This window comes from Xenopus tropicalis, chromosome 2 (assembly GCF_000004195.4).
Source record: "Xenopus tropicalis strain Nigerian chromosome 2, UCB_Xtro_10.0, whole genome shotgun sequence".
Taxonomy (NCBI): Eukaryota; Metazoa; Chordata; class Amphibia; order Anura; family Pipidae; genus Xenopus; species Xenopus tropicalis.
In genome coordinates this window covers 150,556,584-150,574,073 of record NC_030678.2, presented here as the reverse complement: position 1 = coordinate 150,574,073, position 17,490 = coordinate 150,556,584, and the positions used below count along the sequence as shown (strand labels likewise).

Below are 17,490 nucleotides of genomic sequence, written 5' to 3'. Positions count from 1 at the left end.
AGTATATTGTGAGTGGGTCCCTAAGCTCAGGTAAGTGACAGCAGCACAGAGCAGGGAATCAGCAGAAAAGAAGATGGGGAGCTACTGGGGCATCTTTGGGGGCACAGATATTCCCCGCTAAAGGGCTGGGGTTGCCTTGGGCTGGTACAGAAGCACAAACATAATGTGCAACATTTCTAGCCTCCTTCTTTAGTTACAGTAGGCTTTAGTTCTCCTTTAAGCATGATATGTGCCTTTGTGTAAATATGGGCAGATCCAATTAAATATTTTATTGTGTTTCCACACACATTTCTCTATGCACCACACAATTCTTTGTTGCACTTGTGCATACATGAGCACACATATTATAGTAATCAGGATTTTAGTACTAATGCTTTTTACTTGTTATCACTCTCTCAGTGGAATGTGATACATGCGGCAATGCAGGCCTCTTCTACTGCTCTGCTACATAATGTCCCTTCATTAAGCTGATTGCAGGGAGAGAATAGAGCACAGTCAATTCCCTGCATCCTTGTTATGGTTTAACAGTGTGTTTTTGTGGCATAAGTGAGGCCTGGCTCAAGAACCGTCAGTTCTCAGGGATTGGCAAATCTAGTCAAAGGGCAGCTATAGGCATTTACTCTTTTAGTAGTAATGCATAGAGCTGCTCAAAGGATGACATTATACACAGCAGTGCATGGCATTTACATTACCATACAACAATCCAAAAAAATTACTATAATTACTTTCGCTTACTCATTAAGATATTTCATTTCTACAAAGTATCATTTTTACCTGCTCAATTAGGATAATATCTTAGGTTTGTTTGTTGGGGGTTAATAACAAACCAGAGGCCCGAGATGTTATAAGTGCTAATATAGTGCATAAAATCACCCCAGTGAGCTCATTTACCCAGTACTTGCTGGGCTCTGCACCTTGCCCTGGATTTATAATGTGGCACAAGAGGTCACCCAGTTTATAAAGGCAGGGCTCCTTGGCACCTTACGCCCTCTGGGGTTCCCTAATGTGCGTGTCTGAATTATACCACAGCTATTGTGTTGGAATGTGGCCACCGTACTTCCACGTGAGCATCTCCGGCCAATTGCTTGTTGGGGCACTTCCATTGACATCCAGTTCAGATCTTCCAATATCATCCTGGTGCCTTTTTTTAATGTATAAATGGAAAATTAGGTGTTGAATTAAAGACCAAAAATTCAGATCTTTAAAGAAATGTTCTGCCTGTTTTGTATTTAGATGCATATGCTGCGCAGGTCTGAAGGCAACCCTTTGTGCAGCACAGACTAGTGACCACTAACAGACACCTAGCTGACTGATATTTTATTTTTTTTCCTTTGCAGGGGCCACTTTCAAACCTGCCCAATTTGGATTCTGTATCCCTCAAGGCTGCCATGGTATGTTCTTTATCTTCTGATAATCATTGTAACAGTTTCTTCTATTTTTTTAAAGGTTTACATTCAAAAACCTTATTAAAATGAAATAACAATGTTTCAAATCACATGAAAGCTTAATAATATGAGGGTATTGAATAGGGGCATATTTGGCTCTACAAACTTCCCTCAGTACCTCATTACAAGCTTTAATTCACCTAGAGCTGTAGGGTTATTTCCCCTTCGCTCAGCACCCTCTAAACAAGGTATCTGAGCCTGCTGGGTAATCTGTATTAAATGCATGATCACTGCCAGACATGGGCAACCACCACTATGCCACAACTAACTGTACTGCTAAATAACAGTTACATGTAGGCTGGCCATGAAATGAAGCTTACTCGCTGGCAGTTTCTATATAGTAAGGCCATATATGATGACTTTCAGGAGTAGCCACGCATCTCCCAATTCCATCGGCATCTAGTAATGTATGTATGTATATCTTTATTTAGGCAGCGCTGTACAGTAGAATAGATTAATACAAACGGGGTTATTAAAGATAACTAGTAGAAAAGCCCCATATAATGGGGGGGTTATCTGTTATCTGCTAAGTAACCTGTGCCTTTTCTCCTTTGAATGGCTGCCCCCGGGGCTACACAGCAGCTTACTTATATAAACTATAGTAGTCTTTCTGAGGCAAACACACCAGTTGTAGCAATGCAGGGCAACAGTACATTATATTGTTATTACTTTTATACACTTTAATTTTTTGGTGTTACTGTTCCTTTAAGACAATAATCGATAAATACAAAGTATAACAATAAATACAAGATACAGTTGCAATAAGTTAAAGTCAAAGACACAAGAGGATGGAGGTCCCTGCCCCGTAGAGCTTACAATCTATATGGGAGGGTAACTTACAGACACAAATAGGCAAATATAAGTGCTGTAGGTCACAGTGGGTGACACTGCAATATATATTATAGAAGCTGGTGCGACAGACGGAAAGTCTGCCCATATAAAAATCAGTTTCATATTGCCTAAAAGTTGTCATGATATGCAAGTTTGCCTTTAAATATTATAATGTGTTATGTATTTCTGATTGAAAATCCAATAACAATGCACAAAACTATTAGCGTAAGGATACATGGGCACATTTACATTTTGATAAAGGAGGGAGAGATCCTTATTTCCAAATGCTGTAACCAGAGAAAGCCTGTGCTCTCCAGGCAGTATAATGCACCCATATTTTGCCTTGTTCTTTCACAGACAAATCAGAGGAGGAGTTTTACTAACATCAGTTCTAAACTAAAACTAGTGCCCTGTAAACTGTTGCCTCTTGGGGTGCGTTTCTTCATTTCTCCTTCCGAAATGCTACGTTGTAAGTGTAACCAGAACCAGTAAGTTAGGGCTTATATACAGCACCTGTGCTTTCTACTTGTAGGTGCAATTTGACCGTTACCTGGCAGCTCCTGACAACCTGCAAATGCCACAGCTGAACTACTTTTTAAGTGCCACCGTAAAGTAAGTGCATTATTGCTTCTGTGATGTTTGCTGTGACTCTGTAGCTAGTTCTCAACTATACGTGGCTACATAAGAGCGGTGTATTTTTAGATAAGCCTCTTCTCATTTTATCCTGCCTCTGTCTCATCGTCTCCCTGCCAAGCCTCTGTTCTTTCTACCTCTCCTGGCCACTCCTCTCCTCTACCTCTCCTGGCCACTTTCTACCTCTTCTGTGCTCTGGGTACCCTCTGTTCTTCTCATACTTCCCCTGTCCACACTATGTTTGCCACTTATACTCACCCTTTACCCTCTTCTACCTCACCAGCTAACCCTCATGTCCTTATACAGTACATGTATGCCAACATTTCTTTAACAAAAGTTTTTAATTGTGATGAACTAAAATTTAGAAACCCCCGAAAAAGCTTAAAGAATGGAATAAACTGCACCAAAACCTTCTTAACAAGCAATGTTTGTGTCAACCTGGGTCTATAGATTTCTAATATATTAATGTACATTGGTCAGAATGGCCAGCGATGGGACTAGCTGGCTGTGTTACCCTATCCTTCCAATCCTCTTTCATTGTACAACATAGGAACAGAAGTAATATCTTGCGCTGATAATACAGCATAATGATACTTGGCGTGAGCATTATGAATCTTTACTACCTCTCTTACATCGTTGACCTTTGGAACAAATATTACGCTTTACTTTTGACTTAAAGCCAAGCTGAATCACTCAATCCATTATCTGCATTGCCAGTAATTGCTATGGCACATAAGACATGTATGGCTAAAAGCATTATTGAGAAAATGACCCTGTATTTAAAATCATTGCTGATGTTAGGAATGAATGGGATCAAGATGGTGTAATTCAATACCATTTTATTTTAAGAACAGAAGTTTCCAATGGAATTAATGAAAATATCAAAGCTTTGCTTGCCATTTAAGTATAACCTGTTATCAAACTATACCTCTGTATTATCCATTCAGAACATATAACCAGTCTTAATCTAAACGCATTTCCTAAGGGAGCCTGGGATTAGCTCGTGTGGGTGTGTTACTCGCAATGACTTCTTCTGGTCAAGCATTCCTAATGTTCTTTTATTTTTCTACTGACTACATTAAACGGGTTAGTAAAACCAGAAACACATTTTGAAGATTCTGCTTCCTTTCTATAAAGTTTGAGCTTTTCATTTCAAAATACCTGTAGTACTGTTGGGCTTCCTAGGGAAGGTTATGAACATTTGTTATCTAAGGCTGAGAAAGGAGAAGGAAAGGTAAAAACTAAGTAAGCTTTATCAGAACGGTCTATATAAATACAGCCATAAGCACTCACAGAAACGCTGCACTGAGTCCTCTATCAAAAGAAACACAGGATTTCTTTTCTCCTTTATTGTAAACATGTTTTTTAGTATCAGACTTCCTCTCTCAGAAAAATCCTTCATTCCCGAGGCCACAGTCTGCGCAGCTCTCTCCCTTCTCCAGTCCCCCCCCCCCACAAGACTTCATAAAAACTCACTCCCCCCCTCCCATTAGAATGTGTGATCTGAGAATGCCATGGCGTGCTGGGAGACTGGGGGAGGGGTGCCAAAATAGTGTAACTCTTGAAAATATAAGGGGGGGGGGTTACAGTGCTGCTGCTGGAGTCCTCTGCTGCTGGATGACCTCAATTTGTAAGCTGGAAAGATGCAGAAGAAGAAGGCAGCCAATAATTTAGAAACTATTAGAAAAATTGCTTGGTACAGGGCATTCTATAATATACTAAAGGTTACCTACCCCTCTAAACACAGTTGAAACCCAGTAGAAAGGGTGTGGCTTAATATAGATACAGATAAAAGCTGAACAAAGCTAAAGTGATAGCAAACTTACTGCAATACAAATAGGGCGTTCACTTATATTGGACAGATGTGTAATGTGTATATACAATATGAATTAGCTTCTTTATTAAGGGCAGGTATTGATGTTTAACTGCTGATTCATCATAATTATTTCAACAAAGTTCAGAGAGTCCTTAAATATAGTGTCGCCATTCTTGCAAAAAAAAAAAAAAATGTTTTGATTACCTGATATCAGTACAAACCCAAGACTACAGGGTCATGTCAACGACCTAAAATATATAAAATTAAAGTTCATTAACATGTTAGTTGTTCAGTACATGATAAGCTTATACACACAAGAACATCTGCCAACCAATCGGAACTGACGGCATAAGACTACTCCACTGTAAATCATGGTGGTTGGATCTGATCCCTACAGGCAAATACATGAGTGGCTGCCATTTTATTTGGTGTGAGTAGCAGTTATGGGCAGGCAATACATTGCTCAAGGCACCACAAGTAAACCTTTGCCACATTAACATGTATTGATTTTTAGGCCTATACTGCACATCTGTTTCATTTCACATGACCGAGGGCCTATTTGCAGCATTTTATATTTATTGTGCACACATACTGTGTTCTCCTTTACTGAAGGAAATAGAGATATGCAAACAGTTTCCATTAAGGGTTTGCTATTTAAATAGTTTCATATTGCTCTTTCTAACCATGAGTGTTTCAATCCGCCCTTGAGTTTCAGCAATACGTCAGTGCCCCATTGCTCATTACAAGATTACGGGTAATGGGGAATGCTGATGTATTACCTGCAATCTTATTCAATGGTATGTATATATATATATATATATATGCCATAAAACAAGTGTCCTCTCCATACAGTATACGGTATAAACATTTTTCCCCAAATCTTAGGGCGTTACCCCAATTGCCTATCCCCAAAGCTCCCTTTTTCTGCTATGAGCCCCTCTGGTTTCCCACAGTTTGGGACTGTAATAAAGCATACATTTTCCTGCTCTCATTCAGCGCTACCGGATGAGTATAATTTTGTATGTGTCAGCCCACTACATGTTTATATTTTTATTTATACAGTGCTACTTATGTATTTTACTGCATTTTATGTAGGAAATGTACAGCAGGAAGATACCAACAGTGTGTATTTATAGTGCAGAAAAGATGGAAAAGTGCAAGTTGGAAATAGTGTATAATGTATGGCATTTACCCGCAATAAGAAAAATACTTTCCTATCATTTTCCCAGCATTATTTGTTCTTATTATTAAATTAAGAAGAAAATCCCTGGTAAACTGCAAACTTTGTCACTATCATTTAACCTTTTTAATGCAGAATGTTTTGGCTTTGAAAGGATTAGGATGAACATATGTTTTTTTTTTTTTTTTTTAAAAGGTTTTTATTTTTGCTTTTTGAGAACACAGAAAACAAACATACATACAAAACTAATAAACATCATGTGGTTTTACATCATGTTACCTTGGTTTTATTTATACAATTCGCCTATATAGCAGTATTGTCACCTGGTGAGCTTAGTTTGGGGGACCTGATGGTACAGTTAGTCCCTATTGTATAGTTTAGGGAGTGGGGTAGCTTACGTGGTGGCGTCTATCCAGCTTTTCCAGACTTTTTCGTATTTTTGTGGGCATCCCCGTGCAGTGTATGTGATTTGGAATAGTGGCAGCAAGGTTTTGATTAGGTTTAGCCATCTATCTATTGTGGGAGGCGATTGGGCCATCCAGTGTAGGAGTATACATTTCCTGGCATAGAACAGTAGGCTGCGATAGAGGGTTCTCATGTGGGCTGTCAGGGTGAGGTCCTCAATTACCCCTAGTAGGCAGACCTTAGGTGTCAGGAGGTTTGGGAGGGAGGTTTTTTCCCCTATGTAGGTTGTTACTTGCGCCCAGTATGACTTGATTGGCTGGCATTCCCAGAGGAGGTGTATATAGTTTGCCTCTGGGGCATTGCACTTGGGACATTGGGGTGGATTGTTCCTATTCATACGGTGTAGCTTCAAGGGGGTTAGGTGGAGCCTATGGATAATTTTGAATTGTATCAGCCTGTCCCTAGTTGAGACAAGATAATCGTAAGCTCTATCCGTAGCTTCATCCCAATCGTCATCGTCTATTTCTGGGAAGTCTCTCTTCCACATTACATGGGCTGTTTTGAATGGGGACTTCACTGTCGAGAGGAGGAGCGCATATAATGCTGTAATGAGTTTTTTATTTGAGGGGTTTCGCAGGGTTAGCTCTATATTAGATGTGGTCAGTTGTGGTACTGATCCTCCAAATTGTGAGGATGAACATATGTTTAATAAGAATATATGATTTAATATTAATACAGGTACAGGACCCGTTATCCAGAATGCTTGGGACCAAGGGTATTCCAGATAAGGGGTCTTTCCGTAATTAGGATCACCATACCTTAAGTCTACTAAAAATTAAATAAAACATTAATTAAACCCAATAGGATTGCTTTGCATCCAATAAGGATTATTTATATCTTAGTTGGGATCAATTACAAGGTACTGTTTTATTATTACAGAGAAAAAGGAAATCAGTTTTGAAAAAAACTCTGTATTATTTGATTATAATGGAGTCTATGGGAGACGGGCTTTCCCGATAATGGGTTTCCGGATAAGGGATCCCATACTACAGTCAGTCAGTGTTATTTGTCACAGTCTCCCATTTGGCAGGTCACAATGGTATGATGAAACATATTACCAAAGCAGTGTAAATGAATCTATCCGCTTCAGCTGCAGGACTTTCTTTATTAGCCGTGTCACAGCCCACTGCATGTTTTGGGCAGAGGCTTTTCTCTTGTGTCTTGAGAAAAGGCACTTGAAAGTGTAATTCAAATTTGTTTTAGCCCAAAAAAATCAAATCAGCTCTAAAGTAGGATAGGATAATCTTATGGATAAGTGTTTTAGCAGTAGCTTGAGAAAAATGCCTTGAATTTCATGATTTGAGAAGCACCTTTTTTTTTTTCTTCTATTTTTTCCCAATGGGTCACAGCTACCACTGAAGACAGGCATTGCCCACACAGGAATGGGAATATGGGTGCCTTTAGCAGTCTTTAGTCACTTAGTCTGAAGTCACAGCAGTGCTGTTACAAGTATTATTACTATTACAAGTAGTGGGCCAGTTATCTCTCATACAGCACGTTGCACGGTCACATTCAGTTAAAATGATGAAGTTATGAGCAGTCTGGGGGCCATAAAAATCCATCGGAGGGACACATCTGGCCTGCAGCCTCCAGTTGGCAGCCCTGTTCTAAGGTGTCTTTTTCATACCTCATGGTAACTCAAAGAATGGCTAGATGGTAAGGGGGTTAGTAGGCTTTATGACTCGTAAATTTAACTCTATAGTTTCAAAGTAAATGGGTGTGGGTGAAGTTTTGCACATAAACATGGCATTAACATTCCCTCCATGCTGTGTAACTTACAGTCTTGCTTCAGGCGAGACTCAATGTGTAACTCAAAGCAACGATAATTAGATGCATTTAGTTGCAGAAAATGTATAACTGAATGGGTTGCTTGAAAACTTCCTGTCACCAGATTTAGATTCTGAAGCATTAACCCTCTGTGCATTGATTTTTTTTTTTTGCAGAGAACAGATCATTAAGCAGTCTACAGAATTAGTCTGCAAAGCCTACAGTGAACTGTATGAAGCAGTTATGAACCCAGTGAATGGATACAAGGACCCAACGGGCATTCTCCATAGGTCTCCCCAGCAAGTTCAGACTCTGCTTTCATAAAGGTTACTTGTTATAGAATTTGCTTTCCGGGAACTATTTATATAATATGATGAATACATTGACTGTGAAGGTAATTGTAAATAAAGGATAATACATGACAACACCCATATTTGTGCAATTGGACTGGGATATTTTACTTAGAACGTAGTATGGACGTAGGGTGGGATATTTTACTTAGGATAGGTTTGGGTCAAGATCTTGGTCAAGACGACACACATATATGTGCAATAATTGGACTCCCCAAGGGGGTAATTGGACCTTTTACTTAGAACGTAGTATGGACATAGTATGAGAGAGGTTTGGGTTAAGATCTTCATAAGAAGAGTCACAAATTCACGCAATAATTGAGTCTGTAATGTAAGCCAGACAGTGTGCATACCCACACACCAAGATACCACAAAAAAACTTGCACCTCACCAAAAAAACTAGCACCTCACCAGTAAAAACACAAGTGACATACCATTAACCAGATGTTTAGGAGTCTTAACAATGTTACATCTGACCTTTGACTGCCATGATGGAAGATTGATACAAAGGCATTGGTCAGGCATTTGGGAGCACAGAGGTGACTGATGTACTGTTTTTAACAGAGGTTAGCCTCTACAATATGTAAGTGACATGAGTATCCTAGCTGGACATACACTGTATTACTAAAGTTATCCAGGCACCTGTCCAGTTATCAGTGTGAAGTTGGTCCTCTCTTTGCTGCTATAACAGCCTCAACTTCCCAAAGGTTTTCATTTAGGCTGATGTCAGGGCCAATTCTATACACATATCAATGTTCTGAAATGGGAAAGGTCCTTTCCTAATGTGTTCCCACAAAGTAGGAAGCATGCTGTATTTTTAGGTTTGCTGTCACGGGGACCACGGACCAAGCACTGACATGCAGGGCCAGACCATTATACCTTCTCCAAAAAAACGTTACAGTTGGTTTAACACTTTCAGGCATGTAGGGATTCCCTGATATCCGGCAAACTAATTCGTCGGGCTACTAGATGGGGAATGCTTCAGTGGTGGCCATTAAGGTGCTCCTCTGATGCTTGGCTTTGTGCATGGTGATGTTAGACATAGCATTTAGACCTAAGCAGTGAGCGTTCTAACTGAAAACACAAGTTTATTTTTTTTGTTAATGAAACAGCTATGAACAAGAGTTATGGTTGTCCTCTTCAAACCTATAGCAAACAAAATATCTTTGTTATACAAATAAAAATGGCAGTACTTTGCAACAGGATTAAGAAGTGAGTACGAAACTTCCTATTTTGCAAAATAAATCCTTCAATAATCTGACAGACCAAGGATTGGGTTTTTATTAGGCAATGGGCCATGGTGTGTCCAGCTTGCATATCCATTTGTACATGAAAGCATACCATTGGATGACATTTGGTAGCATTACCAACATACCAAAAAAGGCACAGCCCAACTGGTGGAATGTTTAGGTGCTATCAGTGCTGGGCCTAGAAGAGAATGCACCCAAGGAAACCTGTGATCACCCGAGCTGAAAAGCAATTCTCCAGGACCCTATGGGTAGGCAGACACAAGGGGTACATTCCTAGCACCCCAAATGTTGCATCCCAGGCACATGCCTCTTCTGCTTAATCCTAATTTCAGGCCTGTGTGTTACAAATGAATGATTATTACAGAGATAAGAGTAATTATACATTTGTCTTTTGCCACAAATTGCAAGACTGTACTACAACTAAACAGCAGTCTGTACATGCTTTATGGCTGATTCTGAAAATGTATTTAACTGTGAGTCAGACCAAGATCAGTAATCCTCTGCAGTATCAATGACATATCCTGTATGTCCAGATGCACCAGTTCTTGCGCCCAACAATTAGCTCATCCCCATTGTATAAAAAATGGTGTTTTGGTGTCTTTTTCCCCAGTATGATTAAACACATAGATCATCATGTTGGTCAAAGCTACTGAAACTGCCTCTGTACTCTCATCCATTTTCTGTTTTTCCTGGTGGCTGAAATTAAGTGCTGATTCTATGCAGATTAGTGCAGTTCTATAGGCACCGTTTATATCTTTTATCCTTCACAATTGCACCTTGACAACAGTAAAGTTGAGGCCCTTCCTAAAGGCATCTTGCCTGCAACTGCTATCATCTTGTCAGAGTCACACACCCCTAAAAACAAAATAAACTACAGTTCCTGTGAGGCTTCTGTATTGGTATGTGGAAATATATATGTATAGCAATAAATATTTATTTTATCGCCCAAGATGCTGCCAAAAGCCTTATTTGCTCTCTTATAATATCTCGCCTGGACTACTCCCTGTTAATTGGCCTTCCCCCCCAAAGACTGTCCCCTCTCCAGTCCATAATGAATACTGCTGCCAGGCTCATACACCTCTCCAACCGCTCCTCCTCTGCCATGCCGCTCTGCCAATCCCTGCACTGGCTTCCCCTACCATCCAGGATAAAATTCAAACTAATGACTCTCACATTTAAAGCAGTCCATAACTCTGCCCCACCCTACATCTCTGAACTCATCTCTAGGTACCATCCAACCCGCTTGTTACGCTCCTCTACTGACCTGCTCCTCAACTCCTCTCTCATTCCCTCCTCACACGCTCTCATTCAAGGCTTTGCAAGGGCTGCCCCCCTTCTCTGGAATTCACTCCCACAAACTGTCAGACTTTCTCCCAATCTCTCTGCCTTTAAGAGATCTCTAAAAACACATTTATTCAGAGAAGCTTACCCTAATGCAGTTTAACATGACCTCAGTGTGCTGCTAAAAGCAATACCCTGTGCCAAACCTCTCACAACTCTGGTCATGCCCATTCCCACACCTTGTGTCTCAACCCTTTCTCCTTGTAGATTGTAAGCTCTTTTGGGCAGGGCCCTCTTTACCTCTTGTATCGGTTATTGATTGCTTTATATGTTACTCTGTATGTCCAATGTATAAAACCCACCTATTGTACAGCGCTGCGGAATATGTTGGCGCTTTATAAATAAATGTTAATAACAACATTCTGTGGCCTTTTTACAAGTTACATTGACTAAAGAAGAAACCAGGCTGCTTTTAGAGAAGGCTTTAGCCTTTATTTCATTCTTGGGAGACCTCCTGAGTGCCATGTATAATTGAATGCATTAAATTTGCAGAGCAGTGGAGGCCAGATATAGCCCATCCTATCATATATGGTTTCCCTTTATGATATCGGGTACACAGTATATGCTATATTTAGTGCCATACATCTGATAAGGATAGCATGGATAAAAACATTATTTGGTTGGCAATAATAATACCGTAGTAAAATGCGAGGTAAGGATAAGTTAAAGAAATGTACAGTTAACTGTTGAATTAGGAATTAGGCTTCTCCTGCACACTGCTCATGTTGACAACAATGATGCTTTTCAGCTCAACTCACAGACGTGGTAATGTGTAATTTTCAGGAACGATTTCTAGTCAGAAAGAAAGAGTATTTTTAGCACGTGGGTTTGAATGGCTATTAATAGACGCCTCGTAAATAGACTTTGAGGTTTTATCCTTTAAATATAGCTTTGTTCGTGACTTATCACAATGGCTTCTGTTATGTATTCTCCGAGATACAGTGATATAACTGTGTTTCGTGAATTCTAACATTAAAATGACTCACTTGTTTGCAGAGGCAAAAGGTTCCAGAATCTCCTCATAAGTGTTGCCCACACCGAAGGAACCTTTATGCACAAAGTCATTTTCAGTGCTTGAAGTCTGGAGGAACCGTGAAATTTGGCTACAAACAGTTTGCGCTCAAACTCTAGGTATCAGCGTCTTAGAGTTCCGTGCATTCATTGTTTTGAGATAACTTTGTAGATTGCCACAGAATGGGGGGCTTCTTCTGACCCTACTTCTTTGCTGCGGTACAACTGGTGTTAGTCTGGGTTATCAAATTCAAAAATAGCTATGGACTACAGATAAACTTATTAGTTCAAAATGCGTCCATGTTTATTTTTTCATGCTGCACTTTGGGGTTTTCTTTGCCAGATATTCAGCAGTATGGGGCGACACGGCCACTTGCTTGGTTTGCACTCTGCATTGACATTGCCTTAAATAGTGCGGAAGACAGTTTTTATGATGCAGTGTATTTTGCTGATGCTTGCTAACACTAATACCTTCAACTCCCCTTAGTGCTAAATATTTGAGATATTGATGTCCAACAGCTGGAGAGCTTCAGGTTGGACATTTCCAATTCCGGTATAGAAGTTCAACAGCTGGAGAGCTTCAGGTTGGACATTTCCAATTCCGGTATAGAAGTTCAACAGCTGGAGAGCTTCAGGTTGGACATTTCCAATTCAGGTATACAAGTTCAACAGCTGGAGAGCTTCAGGTTGGACATTTCCAATTCATGTATACAAATTCAACAGCTGGAGAGCTTCAGGTTGGACATTTCCAATTCCGGTATACAAGTTCAACAGCTGGAGAGCTTCAGGTTGGACATTTCCAAGTCAGGTATACAAGTCCAACAGCTGGACAGCTTCAGGTTGGACATTTCCAATTCAGGTATACAAGTTCAACAGCTGGAGAGCTTCAGGTTGGACATTTCCAATTCAGGTATACAAGTTCAACAGCTGGAGAGCTTCAGGTTGGACATTTCCAAGTCAGGTATACAAGTTCAACAGCTGGAGAGCTTCAGGTTGGACATTTCAAAGTCAGGTATACAAGTTCAACAGCTGGAGAGCTTCAGGTTGGACATTTCCAAGTCAGGTATACAAGTTCAACAGCTGGAGAGCTTCAGGTTGGACATTTCCAATTCAGGTATACAAGTTCAACAGCTAGAGAGCTTCAGGTTGGACATTTCAAAGTCAGGTATACAAGTTCAACAGCTGGAGAGCTTCAGGTTGGACATTTCCAATTCAGGTATACAAGTTCAACAGCTAGAGAGCTTCAGGTTGGCCATTTCAATTCAGGTATCCACTCTTACAAGTGGGGCCCTGCTTCCCTAAAATCGCAAAGGTCCTTCTCTTCTGTAACTTTAGTCAAAGCAGGCCTGCTGTCCTCAAATCAAAACACATGAATATAGCTGACAATCTGGCATCCAACTGTAAAAGACTCACCAAAGTAGAAAGGATTGTCCAGGTGCTCCAGACCCTCAGCTCAAGGGAGCTGACCACCCGTTAGCACAGGAACAAAAAAGAGGGAAAGAAAAAGGCACACTGGAAATCCAAAGACTGGCCAACCAAAAGTTCAAGTTTTTAGCTTTTGGTTGGCCAGTCGTTGGATTTCCAGTGTGCCTTTTTCTTTCCCCCTTTTTTGTTCTTCTGCTGTCCTCTATCATCTGGTACATCTGTAGCTGTTGAATATAATGAATATATTATTGTCTTCAACCTAACCTGTTTATTCTGATTGTATAGAAGGTGTGATATAGGAAATGGTGATGATGGTCACATCCGTAAATTCAGATATGCCCATGCCTGCTACTTATCTACTGTAGCCCCAAGTCAGTTCTGTTAAACATTCTACCCTTATTAAGCTCATGACTTGGGACTGAGTGACCTAATAGTGGGCCACTGGGAAGAATACAATGTTCAAACCTTGGTACTTGGTACTTCAGTAACTGGTATCATGCCCCCTGCACCAATTACATTGCCTAATGTTCTACAGAACCGTACCAATATGGCTGTACAGGTTTGTTCTTTTGAAGACAAACTAAATCCATTATCATTGTTATTGTGTTGTACTCCAGAAAATGTCATTTGTAATATTTTTGTTGACTTTGCGGTACATCAAAATTACCTGATCGTCTTTTATTATACTGAAATTAACCTCGGGTTTTTAGTTTTGATCTACTATTCAGACAATAGGAGCACTTCCCTTCAGATTTGAAAAAGCACATTTTATATAATTTCCAGACTGAATCTGAAGTACTTCAATAACCCTTGCATAATAGAGATATATGTATAATTGTTGATGAATACAGGGAAATAATGTAAGCCTGGGTTACATTTACAAGAGAAGAGTGGATGTCATGGAAACCAAAATTACGGCAATGTAAGTATTAGAAATATGAACACACAAAATGTTGATAGAAAAAAAAGAAAACAACTCAACTTAAAGGGGCAGCAGTTACTGACTGTTTTAGGGTGGTGCCAAGCAATGAATGCAAAAATGGTGCAATTCCAGGAATTAGAACATGAGTAAATTAGAAAGGGGAGTTTGAGAACAAACTTCATGTTGGGTTGAAAAGCGTGAAGTCACTGAATGAAATCTGATTGGCTGTTGTTGGCTCCGCCCACTTTCTCTAACCTTGGACCACAGTTATATAGTAAAAAACCACTGTGCAAAGTTTGGGGACCCTGGTTTTAATAGTGTCTGAATGGCAGCAATTTAGATTTCCCCACTGAAAGTCATCGAGTGACATCTGACTTTTTCTAACCTGGAACTGCAGCTACCCAGTGACTAACTGCAAAGTTTAGGGACCCTAGGATTAATAGTTACAGAACGGCAGCAGTTTAAATTTAAACCAAAAAAAATCAATAGATAAATTGTGATTGGTGGTTGGTGGATCCGCCCACTTTTTTTCTAACCTTGAGTCGAAGTCACCCAGTGACAAACAGTGGGCACCCTGGCATAAATAGTGTGAGAATGACAGCATTTTACATTTAAACCAATAAAATTCAATGAATGAAATCTGATTGGATGAAATTTAATGGGTGGAAATGGATTGGCTGTTGGTGGCTCTGCTTTACAAAGTTTGGGGACCTTAGTATTATGAAGACTATAGGTGAAATCTGATTGGCTGTTGTTGGCCCTGCCCACTTTTCTAAACTTGAACATAGTCACCCAGTGACAAACTGTGCAAAGTTTGGGGACCCTGACATCAAACCAATTAAATTCAATAGGCAAATTATGATTGGCTGTTGGTGGCTCTGTCCACTTTTTCAAAACTAAAATTGCAGTGACCAACTGTGAAAAGTTTGGGGACCCTGGTGTTAATACTGTGAGAATGGCAGCAGGTTGGATTTCTGCCAAGTCAATAGGTAAAACCTGATTGGCTGTTCACAGCTCCGCCCACTTGGGCAATCATCATATTTTCATTCAGGCTGACCCCATGACTGTGTGATTCAAGTTTGGGGAGTGTCGCCTCAAAGCTGTAAGATTGGCAGCAGTTTCAATTTCACTATAAGAGTCAATGGGTGAAATTTGATTGGCTGTTGTTGGTCCCTCCCACTTTGGGGTCATCCAACAAATGTTGCTGTTTCATTCGAGGTGACCCCATTATTATGTTATTCAAGTTTGGGGGGTGTAGCTTCAAAGCTGTAAGTGTGGCAGCAGTTTAAAAATCTTCCCTGTCAAAGTCAATGGGAAAACTGGGGGGTTCGGAGCGGCGCCACAAAAAGACAGGGGGCGGGATCACTTAGAAAAGCACAAGCAACCTGCTCCGCTATAGGGTGAAGAAGTGTGGGGAGTTTGGGTGTTGTACCCCTAAACCTGTAGGAGGAGTAGCGTTTAGAAAATGGGGGGCGCTAAGAATAAGAAAAACCGGAAGAATGAGCTGAAGTAAAAGAACAGTGGGTCATTGATAACTAAAGGTCAGACTGTACCATTTAGGCGGATGGGGGGGGGGGGTGATTGGGCCGTACCATTTTATTGGAAAGGGGGTTGGACAGTACCATTTTTGTTTGGAGGGGGGGCAGACCGTACCATTTTGTTGAAGGGGGGGGGTCAGACCGTACCATTTTATTTGAAGGGGGGGTGTCGGACCGTACCATTTTTTGGAGGGGGGTGTCGGGCCGTACCATGTTTTGGAGGGGGGTCGGACCGTATTATTTTATTTGAGATGGGGGTCGGACCATACCATTTTTTGGAGGGTGGGGTCGGACGTACCATTTTTTTGGAGGGGGGATCAGAACGTACCAATTTTTTGGAGGGAGGGTCGGACCGTACCATTTTATTTGAGAGGGGTGTCGGACCATACCAATTTTTTGGAGGGAGGGTCGGACTGTGTCATTTATTTGAGAGGGGGTCGGACCATACCATTTTTTAGTAGTGGGGCGGACCGTACCATTTTTTTGGAAGGGGGGTTGGACCATACCATTTTATTTGAGGGGGGGTCGGACTGTATCATTTTTTTGGAAGGGGGTGGTCGGACCATACCATTTTATTTGAGGGGGGTCGGATTGTACCATTTTGTTCGGGGGGTCGGACCGTACCATTTTATTTGAGGGGGGGGTCGGACCGTACCATTTTTTGGAGGGAGGTGGGGGGTTGGACCGTACCATTTTTTGGAGGGGGTAGTCGGACCGTACCATTTTTTGGGGGGGGGGTCGGGCCGTACCATTTTTTTGGAAGGGGGTCAGACCTTACCATTTTTTTGAGGGAGGGTCAGAACGTACAATTTTGTTAGAGGGGGGAAGGAGGTCGGACTGTACCATTTAATTTGAGGGGGAGGTCGGACCAAACCATTTTGTTATATATGAAAAAACGACTGTGCAAAGTTTGGGGACCCTGCTTTTAATAGTGTCTGAATGACAGCAATTTAGATTTCCCCACTGAAAGTCAACGGGTGACATCTGATTGGCGGTTGGTGGCTCCACCCCGGTGTTATTTCTGTGAGAATGACAGCAGGTTAAATTTCGGCCAAGTAAATAGGAAAAATCTGATTGGCTGTTCACATTCATATTTTCATTCAGGCTGACCCCATGGCTATGTGATCATTCGGGGTGACCATACCATTTCTTGGAGGGGGGGGTTGGACGATACAATTTTATTTTAGGGGGTGTCGGGCCGTACCATTTTTTGGAGGGGGGGGTCGGGCCATACCATTTTTTTTGGAGGGGGGTTGGTTGGACCAAACCATTTTGTTATATAGTAAAAACGACTGTGCAAAGTTTGGGGACCCTGCTTTTAATAGTTTCTGAATTACAGCAATTTAGATTTCCCCACTGAAAGTCAACGGGTGACATCTGATTGGCGGTTGGTGGCTCCACCCTGGTGTTGTTACTGTGAGAATGGCAGCAAGTTGAATTTTGGTCAAGTCAATAGGAAAATCTGATTGGCTGTTCACAGCTCCACCCACTTTTGGGCATCCAACAATCATCATAT

At 41.0% G+C, this 17,490-nt stretch overlaps 1 protein-coding gene across 1 annotated transcript in view; it reads left to right on the top strand.

The window, feature by feature from the left end:
* cog6 (component of oligomeric golgi complex 6) overlaps positions 1-8,568 on the top strand; it is a 56,337-nt gene extending 47,769 nt beyond the window's left edge. The window contains exons 17-19 of the mRNA NM_001005812.1: positions 1,338-1,391; positions 2,809-2,888; positions 8,314-8,568. Of these exons, the coding sequence (NP_001005812.1) occupies positions 1,338-1,391; positions 2,809-2,888; positions 8,314-8,461 (282 nt within the window). The 3' untranslated portion in view covers positions 8,462-8,568. The remainder of the gene's footprint in view (positions 1-1,337; positions 1,392-2,808; positions 2,889-8,313) is intronic.
* The last annotated feature ends 8,922 nt before the right edge of the window (positions 8,569-17,490 follow it).